The sequence below is a fragment of the Hypomesus nipponensis genome, chromosome 1 (assembly GCF_054491055.1).
Source record: "Hypomesus nipponensis isolate SF chromosome 1, ASM5449105v1, whole genome shotgun sequence".
NCBI classification, from domain to species: Eukaryota; Metazoa; Chordata; class Actinopteri; order Osmeriformes; family Osmeridae; genus Hypomesus; species Hypomesus nipponensis.
In genome coordinates, this window is record NC_140361.1 from 8,536,964 (window position 1) to 8,560,829 (window position 23,866).

Genomic DNA, 23,866 nt, shown 5'->3' on the forward strand with positions numbered 1-23,866 from the left:
GAGTCACCTTCCTTCTATGCAGGTTCTGATATTCAGTGAAGCTCACTCATTCTGTCAGATGTTCCAATAAATCAGATACAATCCAGTTTATGTAATGAATATGTAAATATTGGTTAATTGAAAAGTTATTCATATCCGATTCACTTCTGGAGTGGATTGGTTATGTTGGTCAGACCTTGAAGACCACCAGGTCATGGAGCCCATCCTGCAGAACTGTCCCGTCATCCTTCATCAGACGCACAAACGCCATGGCAAAGTTCTTCTCACTCTTATCCTTAGCTATAGAGAGAATGAGAGTGCCAGTGAAACCAATATGGGTATGGAGAGAACAATAGTGAAGAAGAAAGACAGTGAATCAAGGATCAAATGTGACACGGTCCAGTCAAAAGACGTTGTCATCAAGGTCATTTGTCACACATTTCATGTATGCGTGATACGCGTATCTGAGTGTTTACTAACCTGGAAAGTTTGAGCCCAGATAATCGGCTTAAAAGTTTTAGACCTTTTCACGCCTTCAAGGTGTGGTTGTTTTGGGTTATTCATTAGAAGCGAGCGCGGGCCGCAATGAAGAAAAATAAAACAATATGCGCACTTGATCTAGATATGTGTGTTTTATTACGCAGTATGCACTGACTACATTGCATTCTACCTGGCCCGATTATGGTTCAAGTTATGTGTTCAATTGTTGGTGCAAATTGCATCTTCCGAAAACAGCCTGAAAGATGTAATCTATTCACGGTTTACCAGGTCAAACAAAGAACAATTCATCTTTTGTTCAATGCAATGCACGAGATTAGCCTGTTCATTCTATTCACTCCATGGATGTAGGCTAAAACGAATAGCCAAAAACAAAAATGTACGGCGAACACGCAGAAGGCATTCTTGAAAGTTGACACAACTACTTGTGAAACATTATATTTAAGGGTATTGACTCGAGACCAAATCTGCCGATTCACTTCTTCATTAGGAGGGGGATGGGATCATACTTGTGACAAACACAGCACACATGGGCCTACGGCTGCACCGTGATGCAAATCACATCACGCTTGACAAGCCCACAACTCAATTTGAAGCTTAGGTAAACAAGAACAAATTATGAGTATTTAGTGATCCTAAACACGTTTATTATATTGAGTGGCTTTTTCAACACTTTAACTTTTGTAATATACGAAAAAACCGTCGACAACGTCTCCTTTTGACTGGACAGTGTCACATATTTGTGGCTGTGTCTCAGCCCAAACTCTCAGCCTTAACTCTGAGGTTGCGTGAGTGAAGGTTTTGCTTGAGGAAGCCAGAGTAGCGACGGCACTCACACTCTTGAGAAGAACGGTGGCGGAACATGAAACGCAGGTGGATCCTCTGCATCTCCTCCAGCGGTATCGCCACCTAGAGGATGGAAGATGTGGGCTCATCGTTAAAAACGACACGCACTCCCAGAGACATGCAGACAAACAAGCATACAGACAGACAAGCAAACAGACAGACCTTGAAAGTCTCCATCCATTTGGGCTGTTTGATCTGATAGTAGATCACTGATCTGTACTCATTCACAGCCTTATCCCCCGCTCCTAGGCAGATGGAGTTCTGGAACAATGTACAAGAAAAAAAAAGAGGGAGAGAGGGAGGAGGTTTGCCTCAGTGTTGCCAAAATAATTTCACCAGAAGTTGTTATTGGCTCTCTGAAAAGTCACAAAAATTGCACGATCATGTAAATCCAACCCAAATCAGGCACACAACCAGCACAGATGCCACTCTTACCGGCACCACCTTGCCGTCCTGGTCGCACACCATCATGATGACCTCCATGTTCTTCTGCGTGGTCTTGTTGTACTTGTCGAAGTCGCCGGCCTGCAGGGTGAGGTAGATGTCGTTCCTGATGTCTCCTGGCATGATAATCTCCGGGAAGCCCAGCTTGCGGGCCACGGCCGTGCTCCGGTCCACCAGATGGGGGTACTCCTTACGGATCTGGACCACGTCTCCCACCAGGGCCTTCATTGTGACCCACAGACCTGGGGAGGGTGGTGATGGTGGAGGGGGGGAGGGAGGGGGTGTCAGTACAGGGAACGGAACAGTGTTTAGGACATTGGAGCCAGTAGGTACACAGGTAAGGGAATACACAGGGAATATATACACAATACACAGGGAATATATACACAATACACAGGGAATATATACACAATACACAGGGAATATATACACAATACACAGGGAATATATACACAATACACAGGGAATATATACACAATACACAGGGAATATATACACAATACACAGGGAATATATACACAATACACAGGGAATATATACACAATACACAGGGAATATATACACAATACACAGGGAATATATACACAATACACAGGGAATATATCCGGCCTCATGGGTCGTACACTGGGAGGAGTGTGTGATGGGCGGGCCTTGTGCTGTGTGAGGGTGTACCTTGCCCTCCGCTGTCTCCCCGCAACGCCGTCACCTTGTTGAGCAGGGTGTGGAGGAAATCGTTCTCGCTCACGATCCTAGACGGACACACACACAATCAGAACATGCAAAAACCTATTTCACCTTGCGTCATGTTTGCCATGAATACGGTAACATGCACGTCTTACTTTAAAGCTAGCATCAGACACGCTTGTATTCCCTTACAAACATACATTTCACACCTTACACCTTCATGACAGGTGGATGCTCGACGAAAGGAGGAGGGAGAGAGGAAGACAGGGGGAAGGGGGGTGGAGGGAGAGAGGAGAGGAAGACAGGGGGAAGGGGAGGAGGGAGAGAGGAGAGGAAGACAGGGGGAAGGGGGGTGGAGGGAGAGAGGAGAGGAAGACAGGGGGAAGGGGGGAGGGAGAGAGGAGAGGAAGACAGGGGGAAGGGGAGGAGGGAGAGAGGAGAGGAAGACAGGGGGGAGTGGGGGGAGGAGGGAGAGAGGAGAGGAAGACAGGGGGAAAGGGGGAGGAGGGAGAGAGGAGAGGAAGACAGGGGGGGAGAGGGGAGGAGGGAGAGAGGAGAGGAAGACAGGGGGGAGGGGGGAGGAGGGAGAGAGGAGAGGAAGACAGGGGGGAGGGGGGAGGAGGGAGAGAGGAGAGGAAGACAGGGGGGAGGGGGAGGAGGGAGAGAGGAGAGGAAGACAGGGGGGAGGGGGGAGGAGGGAGAGAGGAGAGGAAGACAGGGGGGGAGGGGGGAGGAGGGAGAGAGGAGAGGAAGACAGGGGGGGAGGGGGGAGGAGGGAGAGAGGAGAGGAAGACAGGGGGGGAGAGGGGGAGGAGGGAGAGAGGAGAGGAAGACAGGGGGGAGGGGGGAGGAGGGAGAGAGGAGAGGAAGACAGGGGGGAGGGGGAGGAGGGAGAGAGGAGAGGAAGACAGGGGGTGAGAGGGGAGGAGGGAGAGAGGAGAGGAAGACGGGGGGGGAGGGGGGACTCACGGGAAGAACGGGATGAAGTACTGCTTCTCTTCATCACACTCGACTTTCCCTTTGATGATGTCACTGATGTCCATCACTGCAGACAGGATGAAAGAAGAGAGGACCCTGGTTTTTGGGTTTCATCACTAGGATGAGAGTCAACGCTGAGAGAGACTTGTAATCCCAGAATTGTAATAAACACAGACAGTCACACAGACACACAGACAGCCACAGACAGAGAGGGCGGCCAAATAACAGACAGACAAACAAACCAACAGACACACAGACAAACATACACACACAGAGAGACAGAGTGAGGGCAGGCCAGGTGAGTACCTGCCACCCCAAAGGGCCTCCGCAGCCCCTGGGTGCACTTCTTGGTGTGGGTCTCCTTCAGCTCCATCCGGCCCACCCTGACGATCTGACAGATCAAGTAAATCTTCTCACGGTTAAGATCCTTGTTCCCCAGATCCTAACCACCACAGAGAGACAAGGAGATGGAGGGAAGGAGCAGAGGAAAGGAGAGACACGGGGGAATGGGGAAGAAGAAAGGTATGGGAAATAAAAAAAGGGAAAGGAAGGAGAGAAAGAAAATAGAAAAGGGGGAGTATGGCAGAGAGAAAGTTGAATCAGACCATATTACTGAACCATGTACCTACTGATGTGAAAATGATGGCAGATGGCGCCCTCAAGGGGTAACTTACTGTAAAGACCACCTTCAGGTTGTTGAGCATGTCTATCTCCTTGGGGAAACCCTTGCTGCCCCAGCGCACCAGGTAGTTCTCACTGTGGACACACACACACACACACAGACAACATCACAATACACACTTGCAGGGACTCAAGCAAGGATTACATGATCATCCATCAATGTGTAAAACCCAAACTTTTTTCTTGGAAACAGAAAAGACGATTCCGTATTCCTCAGTCTACAGACAGGGGTACTCAGGGAGGTACTATCTGGTCACCTTCCCCAAATCCCCCACCCCCATGCCACTCCATCTTTAGTAGGCTTTGATGGAGGATAAGTGTCTTCATGTGCTGCCATGCGGCCTCCCACAGCCTGGATCAGCAGATGTGACAGTGATGGACAGGTGTAAGCTGCAGCGCTGGCAGCTGTCAGTCTAGCCATCACGCCAATCTGTGATCCGCGTTTCTGTTCACTCAGAGGTAAGAGAGGACGGGGGTGAGGAGAGGACAGAGCAGCCAGGGACATAGGTGGGGGGGGGGGGGGTGCACTGAGATGTCAAGTGGAGGAAAGAGACAGAGAAAGAGAATAAAAGGGGGATGTGTGTAGAGTGAGACCTGATGATGGCTTGTTTGTTCGGGTCGTAAAGAGACATGAAGAGCTCGGAATCTTCTCCGATCCGGCAGACAAAGTTCCGGACAAACACGTAGAGGCTGTGGGTCGGGGAGGACTGGATCCGTGCTGAGATTCCAGAGTGGTCTGCCTGGACATTGGACTGTAGGAGAGAGAGAGAGACAGAGAGAGAGAGAGAGAGAGAGAGAGAGAGAGAGAGAGAGAGAGAGAGATCAATATAAAAAGAGAGAAAGAAAGAAGCAAGGAAGATGCAAATAAATCAATATTATTATTATGTGGAAGGTGGATTCAAGCTAATATTTTACCTTCTTTACCTCTAAATCTCACTCTCACCTTTTTTATTGCACATCTGTCTTCATAACTGCTCGATATCTCTCTGTGCCTTTCTCCAAATCCCCCCATCCCTCGTGCTCCCACTTCTTGTCTGACCCCATTTTCTCTAGCCATCTCTTTTTCCTCATCCTACCCCTTCTGTCCTCTTCTCACCTCTCTAACTCTCTCACTTCCTTCCAACACACCTTCTCCTTCTCCTTTCCTCCCTCCCTCCATCTCTCCACATCCCTCACTAGCCCGAGAGAGAGAGTCATGAAGAGAGAGAGAGACAGAGAGAGAGAGAGAGAGAGAGAGAGAGAGAGAGAGAGAGAGAGAGAGAGAGAGAGAGAGAGAGAGAGAGAGAGAGAGAGAGAGAGAGAGAGAGAGAGAGAGAGAGAGAGAGAGAGAGAGAGAGAGAGAGAGAGAGAGAGAGAGAGAGAGAGTCATGAAGACCTCACCCAGACTCTCTCAGCTTCTCCTTGACCTCTATTGGACTCACCTGCTCCTCTTTGATTCGCTCATTGATCTTTATGGTGGCGTCCTCGTGTGCTCGGAACAGACTGATGACGCTGGCCTTCTCTGGGTCCAAGATGTTCCCGTCCACATCCCTCACCACCAGGTCCAGCTCCAGGATCCTGGGACGAGGGCAGGGGGAGATGAGGACACCAAAAGAGGAGATTAGATGTTTTAGTGGAGAGGAGATGGGTGGCGGGGGGGGTTGGAAGTAACAAGAGGAGGAGAGGTGGGGTTGAGCCGAGGAGATGAGAAGTGAGGAGAGGAGAAAAGAGGAGAGGAGGTTGAAGAGAGGGGGGGGGGTGTTGAGCAGATGTGGAGAGGGGAATCGGGGGGTGGGGTGTGGGGTGTGGATGAGTTGTGAGGAGAAGAGAAGAGGGGAGATGAGAGAAGGGGAGAGAAGGGGAGAGGAGAGAAGGGGAGAGGAGAGAAACACAAACAGTGGTACAGCTGTGAAGATAGGACCGCTTTATCTGAATGACCCCAGTCTATCTCAGGGCACTATGTGGAATGGGTGATCGTGCTAGCTGCTATTTCTGTCACCGTACTTGTTGCCATAGTCGATTTTGGACGTGACCTTCTGCTTGAGCTCCTTGAACTCGTCGCTAGGCAACGTTCCTGACAGCAGCTGGGAGCGCCATTCCATGAGATCCCACATGAGCCTCTGGACCTGCGTCACACGAGCCTTCTTATTGGCCTAGGGAGAGAGATGCACAGTTACACACACACATATCCACAAATGTCCAGAGAAAGAAAAGTCAAACGCACACACACAAAAACATATACACAAATTGACAGACATCCACAACACTGTATAGTAGATACAAAAACACATGTGATGCACACACAGACACACACATAGTGATGTACCACATAGAGCTGTTTCCAGATGCTTCCCCATTCTCTTAGAGTTGTGGTCACTTCTTTTACCAGGGGCATTTCTGATGATACGACCACCTCCTGATCCCTGTAGCACCACACACACACACACACACACACGCACACACACAGTCAGTGTTGGGAAGGTTACTTCTACACTACAGACTACATTGCCTGTCATCGTCAGACAAATTTGCAAATGTGTGTTAGTCTGGAACCTTTCAATTCATTATCGATTTAAGGTTATCAACAGGTGCAGACCAAAAATCCTTTGGACGCAATTGAATAGATACAACCAATCAGAGCAACAAAACGTCATCATGGTTGTTGTTCATGAAAATGAATATGTTCAAATTCATAACATAAGGGACATTACTCCACTTTACACACTCATCAAACTCACCCTCTCTTTTCAACCTTGACCTCCTTCAGCTGCACATAGCTGGCAGGGAAGGCTCCCTGAAAAGAAAGAGGAAAGAGCGAGAGAAAGAGTGAGTCGGAGGTGGATACAAAGAAGAAACGTGCTGGAAGGATAAGAGTAAAGGCCTACCTGCTTGGCCTTGTTCCTGATTAAGTAGCCCTTGTACCAGCCTGAAAGCAGAGATGAAAGATCAGCTGTTTAGACTATACTGTCCCAGTGTCGTACAGCCCAGTCTAATCTAATGCCTGGCCATCGGTCCCAACCCACATGACCCAGTCCCAGCCCCTCGTCTGCAGTCCTCCCTCACCGTCACAGGACTCCTGGACATAGACCGTGTCCCCAATCTCCAGGGACAGCTGCTTTTTCCCATGGCCGATGAAGTTCCACTTCACTGGGTAGACACAGAAAGAAGACTTTTAGGAATGGACAAGAAGGGAAGGCAACAATTGAGGCATGAGGAGAGTTTCAGTTCTACTGTTTCAGCATCCATGAAATGAAGACAAGTTATTTAGGCCATAAATATAACAGACATTTTCAATTTGTATTTGATTTTTGGGGTGATGTTGAATGTTTTGTGCAGACCAGCATCTTATCTTATGGACTTGCTATACCCTTCCCGCCTGTTGTACACAAAAAATAACTGCCACTGTTACTTCCTTACTCTGCTACTTCCTGTGTTTGCAATCTAACACGATAACACAGCACATAAACTGAACAACAGCACAACTGCTTTCAAGTCAGTTTCATGATAAAGCAAGTTCTGATTTGGAACATTGCTTCAGCTGTGGCACCATTTCCACAAAAACCCTAAAAATTCAATAAAGATAGATTAGAAAAATAGACTATAGATTATACAATAGATTGTATGTCTATTGTTTATCTATAAAGACAGGAACTTCTGAATGTTGCCGGAGAGACCAGCAGTGGTTTTGTGAATGTTAGGTTATAGAGAATCGTTTTACTGTGGGATTTATTCAATCCTTTTCCTTTCTGCAAGCGCTCTGATAGTGGAGCGTGTTTGCTGACACCTGCCCACATCCTGTGAGGGAGGAAGTGGATACAACATGGAGGGACCATCACACTCAGCAGCATAGGGTTTCTCTGATACACACACTCACACAAGGCGCAGCCTACACACGCAGACTTACCTATGCCATATCTCTCCTTAGTTGCACGCATCCAAGGAGCCATGATGGTTTTCACGAACTTTTGTTCTTTCTTATCTCTCTCTCTTACTCTATTTTATTTCTTAGGGTGTCTACCTCTCCTGTCTGTGTTGCTGGTTTCTTTTCATTCGGTGTGAGAACAGAAAGCTCCTCCCCCTCTCCTTCCTTCCTCTTCTGTCTCTTCTCTCTTCCTCTCTTCACTGTGCGAAGGGGAAGAGGTGCGACTCTGTTCAGAGCTGCACAGCCGTAGACCTACGCAACCACATGACCCGAGTTAGCGAAAGCAGCTTCAATGAACAACCCTGACATCCTCAATACCCCACCATCATTTAGTGTTTACAATTGTTTGAAAAGATTGTAGATCCAAAGTTACAGCCATGACTAAAGCTCAATAAGGCCCAGTTTTAGACTCAGCCATCCCTAATTTGTGACCCGTTTTATGTCTCCTGTGATCTGGCGAGTTGGCATCGGCCTTGGGGCATGTCAGAGAGAATGGCGAGAACAGTGACCCATCAATAAATACAACCAAACAGTCAATCTGATATAACAGTGAAACTATTATAGGACATCCAGCTATGATGTCCCACCAATACATTGACCTGGCATGATAAAATGCATTGACAGTGGGCCACATACCATCAACAAGTGAGACACTATTGAATGACTACATCATCCACTAGAGGGCAGTAGTATATCTGTTGTGAGGTTGTGGAGGGGGACTAACTACGGGTTCAGAGACTCATCCAAAGGTTTCTGATGAGCATGGACTTACACTGGTCACCAACATCTCCCATATTTATCCCTCATTAATGAAGTGTGAAGTACCACTCAAAGCAAGTCAGGTGACCCCTGAACCGTGCCTGCAGTCTCTAGGGCTGGGGACAGGTTCTGTTGCCCGCATCTTCACGCTCTACCGGGACTATGACATCAGCGTTGCTGTGGAAACAAGCGTCGTCCCAGATGGTAGCGTATGTCTCTCAAAGTGACAGACAGAGTAGCATGGAATACATATGCATTAGGGTTGAACGGGTTGGAGAAACACAGTGAGTGTTGACGTGATGTAGGGGGGGAGAAACCACATGTGTGTGTGTGTGTGTGCTTACACACCTGATAACTTATCAACTTGCTCTTACTGGTGCCATGTGACTCACAAGGAGAACAGAAGGTGGAGTGCCTGGAAGTGCTTGTATGGGGGTGCATGCTTGTGTGAAGCGGGCTATAGGGCTATCGGCAGAAGTTACCAAAGAATAGAAAGATAGAGGGAAGGAGAGTGAAAGGGGAAGGGAGACAGTGAGAGAGTCACGGATGACAAGAGCAGAACAGTGGAGGATGAGGAGGAGAGAAGGAGCGGGAAAGAAGGGGGGGGGGGCAAGGAGAAGCAAAAGGGGTATGACGCACACACACACAAGCATGAAAATAGAAGATAATCAGGGATGGAAGATGAGACGTGGACCTTAAAAAAGGAAAAGGGAGGGATAGTTGGATAGGGCTTTCTCAGTGATGAGGTATTGATTTTACAATACAAATGGAAGACAAGGAATATAAGGAAACACAAGACAGACAGACAGCCAGACAGACAGGCAGACATACGGCAGACAGACATACAGACAGGCAGACTGGCAGGCTGTGGTGTGATGGAGACAACAGAAGGACAGATAGAGATCTTGTGTAAAGATAGACAGTGACAGAAAATAAAAGGGAGAAAAAGAGAGAGATAGTGAGAGACAAACCAAACCGGATCCAGGAAGTGGTCCACAACCCCTCCAACCCTAACAAGGGTGGGGGGTGCCTCACCCCCACCCCCCATCAGCACATACTGCCTCACCCCCACCCCCATCAGCACATACTGCCTCACCCCCACCCCCATCAGCACATACTGCCTCACCTCCACCCCCATCAGCACATACTGCCTCACCCCCACCCCCCATCAGCACATACTGCCTCACCCCCACCCCCCATCAGCACATACTGCCTCACCCCCACCCCCATCAGCACATACTGCCTCACCCCCACCCCCCATCAGCACATACTGCCTCACCCCCACCCCCATCAGCACATACTGCCTCACCCCCACCCCCATCAGCACATACTGCCTCACCCCCACCCCCATCAGCACATACTGCCTCACCCCCACCCCCATCAGCACATACTGCCTCACCCCCACCCCCATCAGCACATACTGCCTCACCCCCACCCCCATCAGCACAACCCGAATGGTGCTGCTGTTGGAGAGAGTCGCACTCACCTTTCCATCCGATGGATTATGCATTAATATATATCGATACAGTATATTGTACAGATAACTATGATTACCTCAGGGGTGTGTGGGTGCATAAAGTACCTGGAACACACATACACTGTGCAGGTTCCTCTGTGGTTACGGTTGGTGGGACTGGTGTCAAGCCTAAAAATAAAGAGAGAGATAGGAATGCACAAGGGAGACAAAGCTTGGGGGAGCACATTTAAATGATTAGGGATTAAATTGCCTTAGGGAAACAGGAGGAGAATTAAAGTAATGACGGATGAAAAACAAGAAGAGGGACTAACAATCCAAATTTACACACAGGCATGCACATGCACACACACAAACACACACAAACATACACCCGTATTCACAGGCACAAACGCAAGCTCACACACACACACACACACACACACACACACACATTGAGCCAGTGGTAGAGCGAGGGACGTCGCACAGTGCAGAGTGGGGAAGAGGGAAGGAGAGCAGAACAGTGCAGCGGGACAGAGAGCGGAAACACACACACACCAGGACATCTGTTGCATGAAGGTAAGTATTGGGATCTTCTTACAGAACCTAAAAGCAATTAGGGGGTCAGGTGGCTGAGCGGTTAGGTAATTGGGCTATAAATCAGAAAGTTGCCGGTTTGATTCTCGGCTGTACAAAATTATGCTGTGTGCTGCTAAATGTAATTTGATTTTAAAACCTCTCTTAGGTCAGATATGTGTGGCTCTGCTAATAAGTGACTCAAGGCTGCTTATGTTATGTTGAACTATTGATAAACACTATCAGATAATATTGGCCAGACATACATCATTAGTTGATTGAAGAGAATGTTATTGTTTGAGCTAAAAGCTATTTAACTTTGTGTCACGCAGACCTGTGCTGTGAGCAAGTCATTTGTTCCTAAATGGCGAAACTGTTGTTCACTCCACAGTCAGGCTGGCCTCAAGGGCTGTGGAGTGACAAGGTGAACTGGGCACAATCACAGGGAGGTCATCTGGAGGGTATCTGTGAATGAGGAAATAATTTTGTGTGCAACATGATTTCATTCATGTAAAATCAGAACAAGCTTGTGTGGGAAAAGTGACACATTTTTGACTGTGACAAAATGGCAGTTCTGCCATTAACATAGAAGCAAATACAGGATGTGCAGTCACACAAACATTAATGTGCACTTAAGTGAGGGGGTGAGGCTGTGGCTAAGCTATTATCTACATTCATCCATGTAGCACAAACGAATGCTACACACAAACTCACTCCCCCACACACCCAAACTCACAATTTATCTAAGAGTGCATGGAAGATGTGGTTAGTCTCAGACAGTCAAACTGAGGGGAATTTAATTTCAGAGGGGTGAAAACCACACCTAGCCTGTGATAGATCAGATAGCTATCTGACCTGAACACTTCCTGTTTCTGTCTGCGTGCTTTGTATCTTTCTGTTCTCTGTACTCCACAGATGACATTCATTCTAGGTGTATTTATTTATGGTTGCATGGGTGAAACAAAAAGAGAGAGAGAAACATAATGTTGATGTGTTCTCTCTCTTGCTCACAATTGTGTTCCATTTACTGTAAACTTGTGAACTTGTTACAGTGCTAAATCAAAACATATATGCCATTAAATCATATTGAATTGAATTGAGAGTGATAAGGAGGGATGGAGAGATAGAGTGGGAGACGTAAAGTTTAAGGCTCAGTGAATAATCTTCTATTGGGTATTGCATAAACATTCAGACATCTGCTCAATCTTAGTGCACAAGTAACGCTTCACTTTAAAAAAGTCTAATGAGCCAGTTGACCGAGAGACAAAGAGACAAACATAAAGAGAGGGAGTGAGGTAGAAAGAGAACTATAGAGAGCTTGTTACTGAGGGTGGAGAGTGCTTCATGTGCACTAAGGACAGGTGTGTCCTCACCTTGGCAGAACGAGGGCACTTCTGTTATGCCCAGCACCAGGGCATCTGTGAGTGAGTGTGTGTGTGTGTTAGAATGTTATGCCAAGTATGCCAAATCATCTGTCTGTCTGTCTGTCTGTCTGTCTGTCTGTCTGTCTGTCTGTCTGTCTGTCTGGGAATCCGTCTAGTTCTGGAAATTCTTCATGCTCAATTACGATTCCACAGCCTGCCTGCTACGGTAAAATACAGGACAGTTACTAGGCAACCCATCATCCCCTCAGGACTTATAGGCACATGTATACACACACATGAAGGACACATGTCATCTCTCTCTCTCACACACACACACACACACACACAAAGGGCACATAAGATACATCATTGTTCACCCTATGTGTCTTACTCAAACACAACACACAAACACACTCATACACACACGTGATATTTGTTCCGCTTTCTTATGCAAGCTACAGAGGGAGGGTGAAATCTAACTACAGAACTGTAGCTACCAAAAAGCCTGCATGTCCCAGAAATGCTTTCAACTTTTCCACCTGTTTCCATTTATTATATTCCTGTCAACGCCACATCTGCTTAATAAGATCACACAAGGTGTGCTTGTTATGCTGAGCTGCTCGTGCAATCAGCATGCGGTCTAGACATGGCGCAGGAAGATTGTCTCATCACTCAAAGAGGGTGTCTGAATCAAGCTCATTACTCTGCGTGCCATGGCATTGTTCAAAATATCAGCCCCTCTCCTGGTCTTGTCTGATGCCTGTCGTGCGAGGCAGATCATTTTTTAACTCAGAAGCAGAAGCAGAATTTGGTTTATTCACCATGTATGTTATACAAACACGGAATTTACTGTGGCAGGGAGGTGCAAAACACTAAACATATAGGAAACTCCCCCTCCACCTCCACCTCTCTGTGGTGCTAAAAGGAAAGGGGATTAGCAAACAAGGCCACAAGTAAGGAGACACATTAACCCACTGACCCCCACCCTATGAGGTTGTCTCATGGGGTCACTTCCCCTTCATGTGAAGCTGTCTGTCCCAGAGTGCACGCTCACCCGCACCATTCCAAACTTAACCATCCATTCTTTAACCCCTTCAAGGTCAGAAATCTCCACAAACATCGTTTTCAGTGAGTTCAGGAAATTCCCTGAAGTTTCATTTCCCTAAAGACACATTTTTCAAATTGCATATTATTTTATGTGTTGTCAACATCCATGTGTGTAAGCATGTGCGTTAGTGTCAGTGTTTGTGTTGGTGTGTACATCTGTGAAATCTGTGTTTATGTATCCCTACCTCTCTCTCTCTCTCCCTCCCTCTCTCTCTTTCTCTCTCTCTCTCTCTCTCTCTCTCTCTCTCTCCCTCTCTCTCTCTCTCTCTCTCTCTCTCTCTCTCTCTCTCTCTCTCTCTCTCTCCCTCCCTCTCTCTCTCTCTCTCTCTCTTTCTCTCTCTGTCTCTCTCTCTCTCCCTCTCTCTCTCTCTCTCTCTCTGTCTCTCTTTCTTTCTTTCATTCTTTCTTTCTCTGTCTCTCTCTCTCTCTCTCTCTCTCTCTCTCTCTCTCTCTCTCTCTCTCCCTCCCTCTCTCTCTCTCTCTCGCTCACTTTCTGACACTCTCACTCTCACTGTTTATTCTCAAGATCCCCACAAGCTGGGGTCAGACTAAACTCCCATGGTTTACGTAATGGAGGTTTCTTGGCAGAGCAATAGTTTACCATGAGAGTGCATGTCTATATCTGGGTTGACCACATAAAGTCTGCCCGTGACTCTCACGGTTACTGCAGGAGTGAGTGTGTGTGAGAGTTCGTGAGAGGAGAGAGAATGAAAGTGAGGGTGCCAAAGGGTTGAAGTGATGGAATGTCAGAATGCAGAAACTAGTAGCAAGACAACATGTGTGTGTGAGAGAAAGGGGGAGAGAGGAGGAGAGCATGTGTGTGTGTGTGTGTGTGTGTGTGTGTGTGTGTGTGTGTGTGTGTGTGTGTGTGTGTGTAAAAGGGTGATATCAGTATTTGAACTGGATGAGGTTTACAGTAATGTACCAGAAGTCTGGACTACACACCTGTGGTAGGAAAAAAAAGAGATTAGTCTTTATCCAGCAGTCTAATCTGTGTTCCGAGCTGGACACCTGAGACTACAGTTTTGGGGAGTGTCTTAGAATGTGACCTCTATAATACTCACAATTGGTTTTTGACTTTTTATCTTTCCCTCACATTCGTACACAGCAATTAATTGTGTCTCCATCTCTCAAGGCCACAGCCATGCCCCAGTATCCTTGCAGTATTTTCTCATTGGATTTCCTGGTGTTTCCTTGGGTTTCTCAGTGATCCATAGTGTTTCCTAGTGTTTTGTTGTGTTTCTGAATAGTTTCCTAGTGTTTTCTTGCTTGTTTGGTGTTTTCCCTCTCTGTGGGCATGTCCATCTCTCCCTCTCCCCTGATTCCTACCTTTCAACAACACAAGATCTGAGTGTTATTCACAATCACTCAGCTGATGCCAGTTGCGATTACCTTCCTTGTGCATATATGTTTGTCCGTTTTGGTGTTATTTCCTGCATGACTGAGTCTGTCCTTTGCCTTCCTTCCCTGCATGTCGCTTGTTGGTTTTACCAGTCTATTTTTCCCAGTGTTTTCCAAGTACTTTTGTATTCTTTGTTTGTTTAATGAATCTTAATTATTCCAATCCTGTCTGTCTGCTTTCCTGCATTCAGGTGCACTCACTCGGCTCTCCATAGCTCCTTTTTCATTTAGTTCTCTAAAAGCTAGAGCTCTCTATTAGCTCTATAAAGAAAGACTGTCACTCCTTCCCTCCATCTCTCCCTGTCTCTCTTCATATATATCCCTCCGTCTCCCTCTCTCGCTCTCTCCCGGGCTCTCTGTGGCAAGATGTGATCTGGTGGGTGAATGATTAGAACTTTCCAGAGCTGGCCCAAATCCCAAATCCATGTAAGAATAGGACTCTTTGGAAAAGCAAACACTCAGTTGCCCACTGACGCACATTCTGACAGCACACATTTGGTTTACAAACACACGTCGGTTTATCAGTCTCATTCCATATTTTTGATATCTAACAGCAAAAGGAACAAATAGTGTCCTAGACTAGTGTTCCTACACAGCTCTGCATTTAACTGATGACATGATTGGAGGACAAGATCTTACAGTTGGTTTCTCGTTGTGTCCAGCAGGTGGGGTTGGGATCTCAATGGACCATCACAAGTGACATGGAGCACTGGAAGCCACCCACCACCAGAGGGCAGTGTTCTGCATTACCAGTGGAACACACTGACCAGCCTCCAGCCTCAGACCACTCCAACTGTCCGAGCATCCCTGATGCATGCTGACTGTTGATAAGCACATACACGAGACATATCGGGACAGAAACAAGATAAGACAAAGAGAACCAAGGAACAAGGGGTCAAACGTCATATCTTTGCTTCCAGTTGGTCAGTGTTGGGGTTCCAATGTTCTCTTGGGACCAATTAGTTTTCCAAAATGCATACATTTCATAATGCACCATGAGGTAATTGGAGCATAGGGCCGAGACGGGGAAACAGAGACAAAAGCTGATTAGAGAGTGGTGTATGATTGGTCCTTCTCCAGGAACATTTGAGGATGCAGCTGTCTGTCATCATTCTGGGCGTGTTCCTGTCCCTCCTCATCCTGCTGACCATATTTGGCAACGTCCTGGTGTGTCTGGCGGTGTGTGCGACGCGACGCCTCCGCTGCCTCACAAACTGTTTCATCGTCTCCCTGGCCGTGACTGACTTGCTGCTTGGCATGCTGGTCCTGCCTTTCTCCGCCCTCCTCCAGCTCTCCAACGATTGGCCGCTGGGGCCCACCTTCTGCAACCTCTACATCTCCATGGATGTCATGCTGTGCACCGCCTCCATCCTCAACCTGTTGGCCATCAGCGTTGACCGCTACCTGGCCGTGACGGCGCCCCTCAGGTACCCCTCGCTGGTGCTGCCAAGGCGTGTCGCCGTAGTGATGGCGTCAGTGTGGGCGGTGTCGCTGGCAGTATCGTTCCTGCCCATCCAGCTGGGCTGGAACACATCCAACGGCACCGTGCAGAATTTCGGCCCCCACGACCCAGAGAGGAAGTGCCTTTTCAGGCTGAACCCATCTTACGTCATAGTGGACTCCCTGCTGACCTTCTACCTCCCCCTGCTGGTCATGTGCTGGACCTACCACCGCATCCTGCGCATCGCACGGGCGCAGGCCAAACGCATCATCTCCATACGGCCCAACTTCAACGGCCCCGCCGCCGCCACCACGGTGGTCTCCACGGTGACGGCGGTGGCGCTGCGCGAGCACAAGGCCACGGTGACTTTGGCGGCGGTGATCGGGGCGTTTGTGGTGTGCTGGGTGCCCTACTTCACCCTGTTCACCATCATGGGAGTGAGAGAGCAGGCGGAGCCCCCGCCTGTAGCCTATCCCGTGGTGCTGTGGCTGGGATACACCAACTCCGCCCTCAACCCCATCCTCTACGCCGCGCTCAACAGAGACTTCCGCTCGGCGTACGCTCGGCTGCTGCGCTGCGGCTACTATAGCACAGGGAGGGGCCGGCCACCGTCGGCTAACCCGGGTATGGAGGGAGAGGAGAGGGCACACACCACACAGAGGTTCACAGATCCAATTCCCCTTTTGATTTGCCCCAGGGTTCAAAGCTGCTAGTGTGAAAAGACTAAAGCTATGTCTCTTTCTTCCCCCTCTTTTTGTCTTTCTCTGTAGGGGGGGAGGTGACCCTGCTGTGTGGACACACCCCTTCCATCTGCAGGGCGGGGCTAGGGGAGACAGGTATGTTGCTCCAGGACGTGAATAGAAGACCTGCCATGGCCACCTTCCAGCTCAGCAATGGGGACAATGGCAATGAGAACACCTCGATGAATGCTGCCGTCGGCAGCCATAGGTACAACTTGCACACTCAGACACACAAGTACCCACACATAGATGTCCTTTCTATCACCTCTCTCTCCCACCAGCTCATGCTGAGGCCAGGCTGGTGTGTGACCAGAATGGACCAGTAGATCCATCCAGCATCCAGCCTGCATCCTGACCCGTGTCTCAGAAGGAGGCCAATGTGTTTGGTCGGAGATTCGGAGGTAGGAGCGTGAACATCAGGACGGAGGGAGGAAACACGGTCTTTCACAAAGTGTTACGACATTTTATAGATGTGGGTCGAATCGAAATAGCGGTCGGCGTGTCCGACGAGACGGGTGGGTACAGAACGTGGGCTTGTGCATTCATGTGTGTCCCGGATCTTTCCAGGTCTGAGCCTTCTCCTGCAGGACACAGACATGCCAGCTGCAAGGGAGTCCACAACAGCAAGCTCATAGGACCAGGAAAACTGTATGCCATAAAGTAGCGAAAAAAACACTGAGTAGCTGACGCATCGTGGATTTACTGTAACCTCATATGCAGGATGGAATAACTGGAGGCTCTCATTTCCATGAAGGAGAAAGTTGACATTTACCTGGGACTTAAGATTTCATTCTCCTTCATATTGACTGGATCTAATGTGCAGCTATCACATGACATAAAATATGGTTCCCGATTTTTATTGAGTCAGGCTTGTTACTCCTCAATTATAATTAATTGGATATTCCCTTTGGTATTTTGAGTTTCTCATTTTAGATCATAAGTAGACTACACCAAACTAACAAGTAATGAATTCCCAGTGGTTTCAAAGCACATTACAGCAGAAAGGTCAACTATTGGTATTCATTTTTAAAACGCACACAAACACACCAATGTTCAATGCAACTTGAATAAAACCAAGTGGACAGCACAGGATGAATTCAATTTCATGTTATGATCTTAAAGGCAACTGGGCAGGACCTCGGCCTATTCATTTCAAAGGGTTGGTGAATAATATTGAATTTATTTAAACTTGAGCAAAGCAACAGCACATACTAAAGGATTATACAGTACCTACATTTTGGACATTATTTTAACAAAGCCTCAATCAGAAATAATGTGATTAGCAATCCTATGACTCTTCTTTTTCCAGACCTGCTAATAAATGATGGCACAATAACATGTTCTACTCTATTAGCAATCATTGTCAATTTCTAGATTTCAAAAACACAAACTGCAAATCCAAGTCCACACCAAGACTTGACTTCCAGGGACTGATGGTTTGATTGCTCATGAAACATTGCACACAACAAAGATGTACAGTATTCATTACAGTATACACTGAAGGCATGTTGTTAGTCAGTGGATATCTATTTTCAGGACACAAACAAAGCCCAGGTTGCCTCTTGCTAATCCCACTTCACATAAATGCTTCACTAAGATCAATAGGTCAGTAAGTTATTCACTTGTTACATAGTGGTAAATACATGTGTAATTGAATAGAATATACAAGTGTTGTTATATTATAATTCAGCCTGTGACATTACTAAGACTGTGCCTGCCTCATCAGTTTACAAAGACAGAACACAATCTACTGACACGTTGGTCTCTACACATAGCTCTCCCTCTCCATCTCTCCTTCTGTCACTTTGTCTCTCTCTCTCTGTCTCTCTGTCTCTCTCTCTGTCTCTCTCTCTCTCTCTCTCTCTCTCTCTCTCTCTCTCTCTCTCTCTCTCTCTCTCTCTCTCTCTCTCTCTCTCTCTCTCTCTCTCTCTCTCTCTCTCTCTCTCTCTCTCTCTCTCTCTCTCTCTCTCTCTCTCTCTCTCTCTCTCTCTCTCTCTCTCTCTCTCTCTCTCTTCCTCTCTCTTTCTCTCTCCTGCTGTACCTCTCACATGGACTCAAACTCGTCAATGCGCTGTTTGGTGTTGCCTTGGCGGATCTGGCGCAGGGTCTTGTATTTGTCGCGGCCTGCCTTCACGTTTTCGGCGTGGATCAGGTCGTTGGGCGTCTTCTTGCTCTCGTCCCGGGTGCTGGCAAGCTCCGAGCTCAGGGCCTGTGGGAGCAGACAGACACACAGACGGACGGACAGACAGAGAAAGAAAGGCACCGTCATGCATCCATCAGAACAAGTAGACCAGACTTCTTCCTCCGTGCGACCTCCGTGCTCCAAAAAGTACACTCAGTTCCATATATGAAGTCGACGTCACTGTCCCACAGTGGCAGGAAAGCGGATCACACAGATCCAGCAGCCTCTAACCTTCAGCCTCTTCTGTAGCCTTTCGTTCTTCTGGGCCTCCGTCACCCGCTCCTCCTCGCTGCGGTCTCGCAGCGTCCCCAGCGCGGTCAACTCGGCGCTGGCCTCGGCGCTGCTCTCGTCCGTCTCGTCGTGCTCGTGCACGTGGGAGTCCTGGATGTGGACGCCGATCACTTTAGTCTTCAGCTCCTCTTTGGTCCGCTCCAGATCTACCTCCACCATGACCGCCTGCCAATACACACACATACACACACCGCTTACAGTGAAAGGCTGCAGTTGGATTGGGCAGGCTGGGCACAAGTGCAAACACACACACACAGGCAGCATATCCAGTACCTGCATGCATGCACAGACACACACAGACACACACACACAGGCAGCATATCCAGTACCTGCATGCATGCACAGACACACACACACACACACAGACACACACACACAGGCAGTAAATATGGCCTCCAATGAACACACACCACAACTGCCAGGTCATTCACACTGCCACTAAGCCGGTGATGTCAGATCACCTGCACTGTTCTCTCCCATTCTCTCACCCTTTTTTGCCATTTCTTTGCCTCATCCTCCTTCTTCTTCTTGGCATCTTCCAGGCGGGAGATCTTACAGGTCAGCTCGGCCAGCTCAGTGGCCTACACACATACACACACACACACACAGGCGCGCATACACACATATATCCACACAGATACATAAAGGCTTTAGAAAAGCCTGTCATAAGTGCATTCGTGCGTGTGCCCATGCATGCATACTTGCGTGTGCCCATGTGTGTGTGTGTGTGTTCATCAAATGACGTCATGTAATGTGAGCGTGTACCAGGTTCTCCTGGTTCTTGACCTGGCTCTCTGACTGCTGCAGGAGGGAAGCCTTGGCGTCCTCTGCAGCCCGCCGGTCCTTCTCCAGCCTCTCAGCCTCCTCCTGGGCAAACGTCCTCTCCCTCTCCAGCTCCAGGGCCCGGCGGGTCTGCTCCTCCAGCTCTGACACACACACACACACAGACACATGAACACACACATATCATACAGACAGATGCCCATGTGTAAGCACACGCACATCCGGTACATTCATATGAGGACACAATGCAAACTCAGCCAGATACATAGAAGCAAAAGTATCCTCGTTTAATAAAAACAAAGAAAACTCAATCATATTTGTGGTCGGACCGTCCTGGGCTCTCTTGGTCTGCTCCTCGATCACTCTCAGTCTCTGCATCAGCTCCATGGTCTCCCTGGCGATCTTCTCCGTCTCCTTCTCAGCATTCTCCCGCTTCTTCTTTTCACTGTCCAGCAGGGCTCTGCCACCAAGCAGTACAGTCAGCGCAAACTGCCACCAAGCAGTACAGTCAGCGCAAACTGCCACCAAGCAGTACAGTCAGCGCAAACTGCCACCAAGCAGTACAGTCAGCGCAAACTGCCACCAAGCAGTACAGTCAGCGCAAACTGCCACCAAGCAGTACAGTCAGCGCAAACTGCCACCAAGCAGTACAGTCAGCGCAAACACCTGACTAGTTCTCTCCTGGTTCAGAGTTTACTGAATTTACGAGGGCGGTGAAACTAAACTTTGGATTTTTTTACAGAATTTTACAGAATGTCTCCAACTAAACTAAGAATGGGCTGGTGTCAAGTCTCTCTATGTTTCTCTTCCTCCCCCACAACCCTAATCTCACCTCTCCATCTGTCTCTTGTTCTTCTCCTCGCGGGCCTGGGCCTTCATCTGCTGCACCTCTATAGTGTCGGGCTTCCTCCTCCTCATGTACAGGTCGTGGTTCCCCATACACAGCGCCAGGATGCGCTTGTTGATCCGCAGACGAGGAGCGTAGAACACAAAGTCCTGAGGGACAGAGAATGGCGCTCATAAACATGGCACAGAGTTCTCTTTCTGGAAACATCGAAATGGTAAGCATTCATGATCATCCTGTATGTTTTATGGTAAATGTATACAGACAGAGTAGGAGATTGTAGATGAATGATTGCTGTAGAAAATTGACAGTAGTCAAAGATTAGGAGACTGGGTACTTTGTAAAAGTAACACTTTAAATATGCTAAGCTACACTGCCCTTCAACAGATTGTTTGAATACCGGGGCTTTCTTGTCGATGGGCTTAATGACAAACTTCTTGTCGTTGAAGGAGATGTTCCGGATCTCACTCCAAGGGAAGCCTATCTTGGGGGTCATCCTGGGAAAGAACGAGGTCGACGGGGTTACAATCACATGGTCATGTTTTGAGCTAAACTGTGTCAGTGGCAGTCCATTCAGTACTTGTCGGTCTTCTCGTAGATGTTGAGGCCCAGGGCGTCCACTCCCAGCCACAGCTCCGAGCCTTTCTTGTTCTTGATGCTGAAATAGTTCACCCCGTACATCTCCAGGTCCTGAGCTATCTTCAGGTACTCCACCATGGCGTCCTCTCTGGAACGACAACACAGGACATGGAGGCTGAGGTGCCGCCAGGAGACGACACGCTACCGTGTGTGTGTGTGTGTGTTGCTGACCAACCTCAGCACTCCCTTGTGCTCCTGGTGCCACACCTGGATCCTCTCCTCCCATTCGTCCTTGTTCAGCTTGTGCTGCTCCAGAACTCTGGTTTGTCACAGCAAAATAGATGTCATGCATTATATATGAAATAGGAAAAAGTCACCCCTCCAGTGTAAGCCCCTCCCTACACACACACCTCTGTGGTAGCAGCTTGTCGCGGGTGAGGTATCCAGAGACGTGGTAGTCCTTCCGGTAGTCTCCATGCTTGGTCTGGACGGCGTAGGAAGCCAGCAGCACTGCCGTCTCGGGGGGGCAGTAGATGTCATCGTTCAGGATGCCCTCCTTCACCTGGAACAGCAGGGGAAGTGGCTTCAAAGACTGTGTGTGTGTGTGTGTGTGTGTGTGTGTGTGTGTTAGAGAGACAGAGAGAGAGAGAGAGAGAGAGAGAGAGAGAGAGAGAGAGAGAGAGAGAGAGAGAGAGAGAGAGAGAGAGAGAGAAAGAGAGAGACAGAGACAGAGGAGAGAGACTCTGTGTGTGTGTGTGTGTGTGTGTGTGTGTGTGTGTGTGTGTGTGTGTGTGTGTGTGTCTGGTTTGACCTGAAGGAAGAAGAGTCGTTGCGTGGCCTCCTGGATTAGCTCCTCTGCAACGTCCTCAGGGTAGAACTTGGCTCTGAACTTGATCAGAAGAGGGCTCTCTCTCCTTACGTCCTGGGCCGTAACCTGGCAACCACCAGCAGACCCAGGGACAGGGACACTTAGTCGTACAGCTACCATTACAATCGTGGTCAACCATTCAATAGGATGGTTACATTGCTTCGTTGTGGTTTAAAATCAGGCAAAGTAAATCAAGTCAGACCGAAAGACCTCTCCATGACATGTGTTTCAGTCAATATTATGAATATGAATGGGACTGTATCCCCATTGTGCTGTATTCACCCTCTTGTTGAGTTTGAGCCAGGTGGAGAAGCCTTTACTGTCCTGGTACTGTAGGCCAAAGAACCAGGTCTCCCTCAACCCGATCGTCTTCACAATCTAGTCAAGGACAGCAACAGCAACATGAGTGGTCAACCTCTCTCTATGTCAAATCAACATAATTTACTGGCATGACAGAACATGAGGATGACTCCGTCCCATGCCATCTATCTGTCTATCTGTGGGTCCTTCAGGACTCCCTCACCTGGTCAAAGAGCTGCTTTCCGGTAGTGCTTGGTAGGATGGCAAACTCAAGCTCTGCGTCCATGGTGGTGACTCGAACATTAAGCTGTAGGAGGAAACACTGGACATGGACACATGTCCCAGGACACAGAATCGGCAGACTCCCCAAGCTAATCACAATCACACAGTCTGCTTAAAGTTGAGCCCAAACAAAGCATCCTGATACAACATGAATATATGGTTTTATTGGAGGTAAAAGGCCAATAAATACGACATGTTTCTTACATTCTTTTGTTCAATCCTCTGGATCATCCAATCACAAGAGGTTGGAGGGGACTACAATCAAAACACGAAGCGACCGGTAAGGTGATTAGGTAAGAAACTCTGAACAGGGGATCCTATTCTTAACAAAGAACACCACAGTCTGACCAGAATGCTATCAGGATTGTTTGAAAAACCCGTATTCACCATTCTTTACAGTAGGCCTTCGACGAGTCACCCAGCCAGCACCTGTGAAAGGTTTGTCTAAGGCCTATATGGATGATGACTAGGCAGCCTTGCTCACCAATAGGGATATAAATGTTATGAAACTGCACAGATCAGGCAAAGCCAGGGAATGTAGGCCTTCACTTTCTGAGAAGTGGTTGAGACTATGTACTGTATTGTAAATTTATAAACAATGTGTCACAAAACATGCCAAAACAGACTTCATGTTATATAAAGTACATTGGGTTTTTTTCAGCTCGACTGGATGTGCAGGTTCATACTGTCATGAACATATTGAGGATATCCAACCATCACATATCAGTTTTCTCAATGTCATGAAACTCAACCTAGGCTCCTTTTATGGCACTTTTATTGCATTCATTCTTGTGAATCTATCAATCTGTCTAATTATAATGGACGCTGCATACAATGTTACAATCCAAACCTTTGTAGTCATACAGTCTAACAATGGCAGATCTA

At 48.0% G+C, this 23,866-nt stretch overlaps 3 protein-coding genes across 5 annotated transcripts in view; 1 reads left to right on the top strand and 2 right to left on the bottom strand.

The window, feature by feature from the left end:
• dock2 (dedicator of cytokinesis 2) overlaps nt 1-8,110 on the bottom strand; it is a 58,194-nt gene extending 50,084 nt beyond the window's left edge. Inside the window, exons 1-16 of the mRNA XM_084681082.1 lie at nt 7,994-8,110; nt 7,153-7,236; nt 6,975-7,015; nt 6,828-6,883; nt 6,416-6,512; nt 6,094-6,242; nt 5,532-5,667; nt 4,705-4,862; nt 4,104-4,185; nt 3,736-3,871; nt 3,421-3,496; nt 2,440-2,516; nt 1,759-2,009; nt 1,486-1,584; nt 1,314-1,386; nt 176-279 (exon numbers count right to left, since the gene is read on the bottom strand). Coding sequence (XP_084537208.1) covers nt 176-279; nt 1,314-1,386; nt 1,486-1,584; nt 1,759-2,009; nt 2,440-2,516; nt 3,421-3,496; nt 3,736-3,871; nt 4,104-4,185; nt 4,705-4,862; nt 5,532-5,667; nt 6,094-6,242; nt 6,416-6,512; nt 6,828-6,883; nt 6,975-7,015; nt 7,153-7,236; nt 7,994-8,036 — 1,662 coding nt within the window. The 5' untranslated portion in view covers nt 8,037-8,110. The remainder of the gene's footprint in view (nt 1-175; nt 280-1,313; nt 1,387-1,485; nt 1,585-1,758; nt 2,010-2,439; nt 2,517-3,420; nt 3,497-3,735; nt 3,872-4,103; nt 4,186-4,704; nt 4,863-5,531; nt 5,668-6,093; nt 6,243-6,415; nt 6,513-6,827; nt 6,884-6,974; nt 7,016-7,152; nt 7,237-7,993) is intronic.
• Nucleotides 8,111-15,339: 7,229 nt separating this feature from the next.
• hrh2a (histamine receptor H2a) lies at nt 15,340-18,158 on the top strand. 2 transcript variants are annotated; one of them, XM_084681390.1, is made up of 4 exons: nt 15,340-16,736; nt 16,883-16,948; nt 17,134-17,253; nt 17,420-18,158. In XM_084681390.1, exons 1-3 carry the CDS (start codon nt 15,764-15,766, stop codon nt 17,205-17,207), a joined length of 1,113 nt encoding a protein of 370 aa, XP_084537516.1. In that variant the 5' UTR covers nt 15,340-15,763; the 3' UTR covers nt 17,208-17,253; nt 17,420-18,158. The 2 variants fall into 2 exon arrangements, with proteins under 2 accessions (XP_084537516.1, XP_084537437.1); XM_084681311.1 differs by lacking the exon at nt 17,420-18,158 and having other exon boundaries at nt 16,883-17,060; nt 17,134-17,223.
• A 726-nt stretch (nt 18,159-18,884) lies between these two features.
• Nucleotides 18,885-23,009, bottom strand: LOC146302383 (moesin a-like). Of its 2 annotated transcripts, none has more exons than XM_084681452.1 (13): nt 22,923-23,009; nt 22,682-22,777; nt 22,343-22,465; nt 21,942-22,093; nt 21,767-21,850; nt 21,533-21,679; nt 21,353-21,449; nt 20,941-21,104; nt 20,438-20,568; nt 20,091-20,251; nt 19,814-19,906; nt 19,266-19,490; nt 18,885-19,061 (listed from the first exon to the last, which is right to left on the bottom strand). In XM_084681452.1, the coding sequence occupies exons 1-13, from the start codon at nt 22,983-22,985 to the stop codon at nt 18,897-18,899; spliced, it is 1,701 nt and encodes a 566-aa protein (XP_084537578.1). In that variant the 5' UTR covers nt 22,986-23,009; the 3' UTR covers nt 18,885-18,896. The 2 variants fall into 2 exon arrangements, with proteins under 2 accessions (XP_084537578.1, XP_084537586.1); XM_084681460.1 differs by having other exon boundaries at nt 19,266-19,475; nt 19,787-19,906; nt 22,923-23,000.
• Between the last annotated feature and the right edge of the window lie 857 nt (nt 23,010-23,866).

Coding starts and splice junctions, on each gene's coding strand:
- hrh2a (XM_084681311.1), top strand. CDS start 15,764: ATGCAGCTGTCTGTCATCATTCTGGGCGTGTTCCTGTCCCTCCTCATC. Junction 16,737..16,882: donor GCCACCGTCGGCTAACCCGG/GTATGGAGGGAG, acceptor CTTTCTCTGTAG/GGGGGGAGGTGACCCTGCTG.
- LOC146302383 (XM_084681460.1), bottom strand. CDS start 22,985: ATGGACGCAGAGCTTGAGTTTGCCATCCTACCAAGCACTACCGGAAAG. Junction 22,466..22,681: donor GGCTCAAACTCAACAAGAGG/GTGAATACAGCA, acceptor GGTGGTTGCCAG/GTTACGGCCCAGGACGTAAG. Junction 20,569..20,940: donor AACAAGAGACAGATGGAGAG/GTGAGATTAGGG, acceptor GCTTGGTGGCAG/AGCCCTGCTGGACAGTGAAA.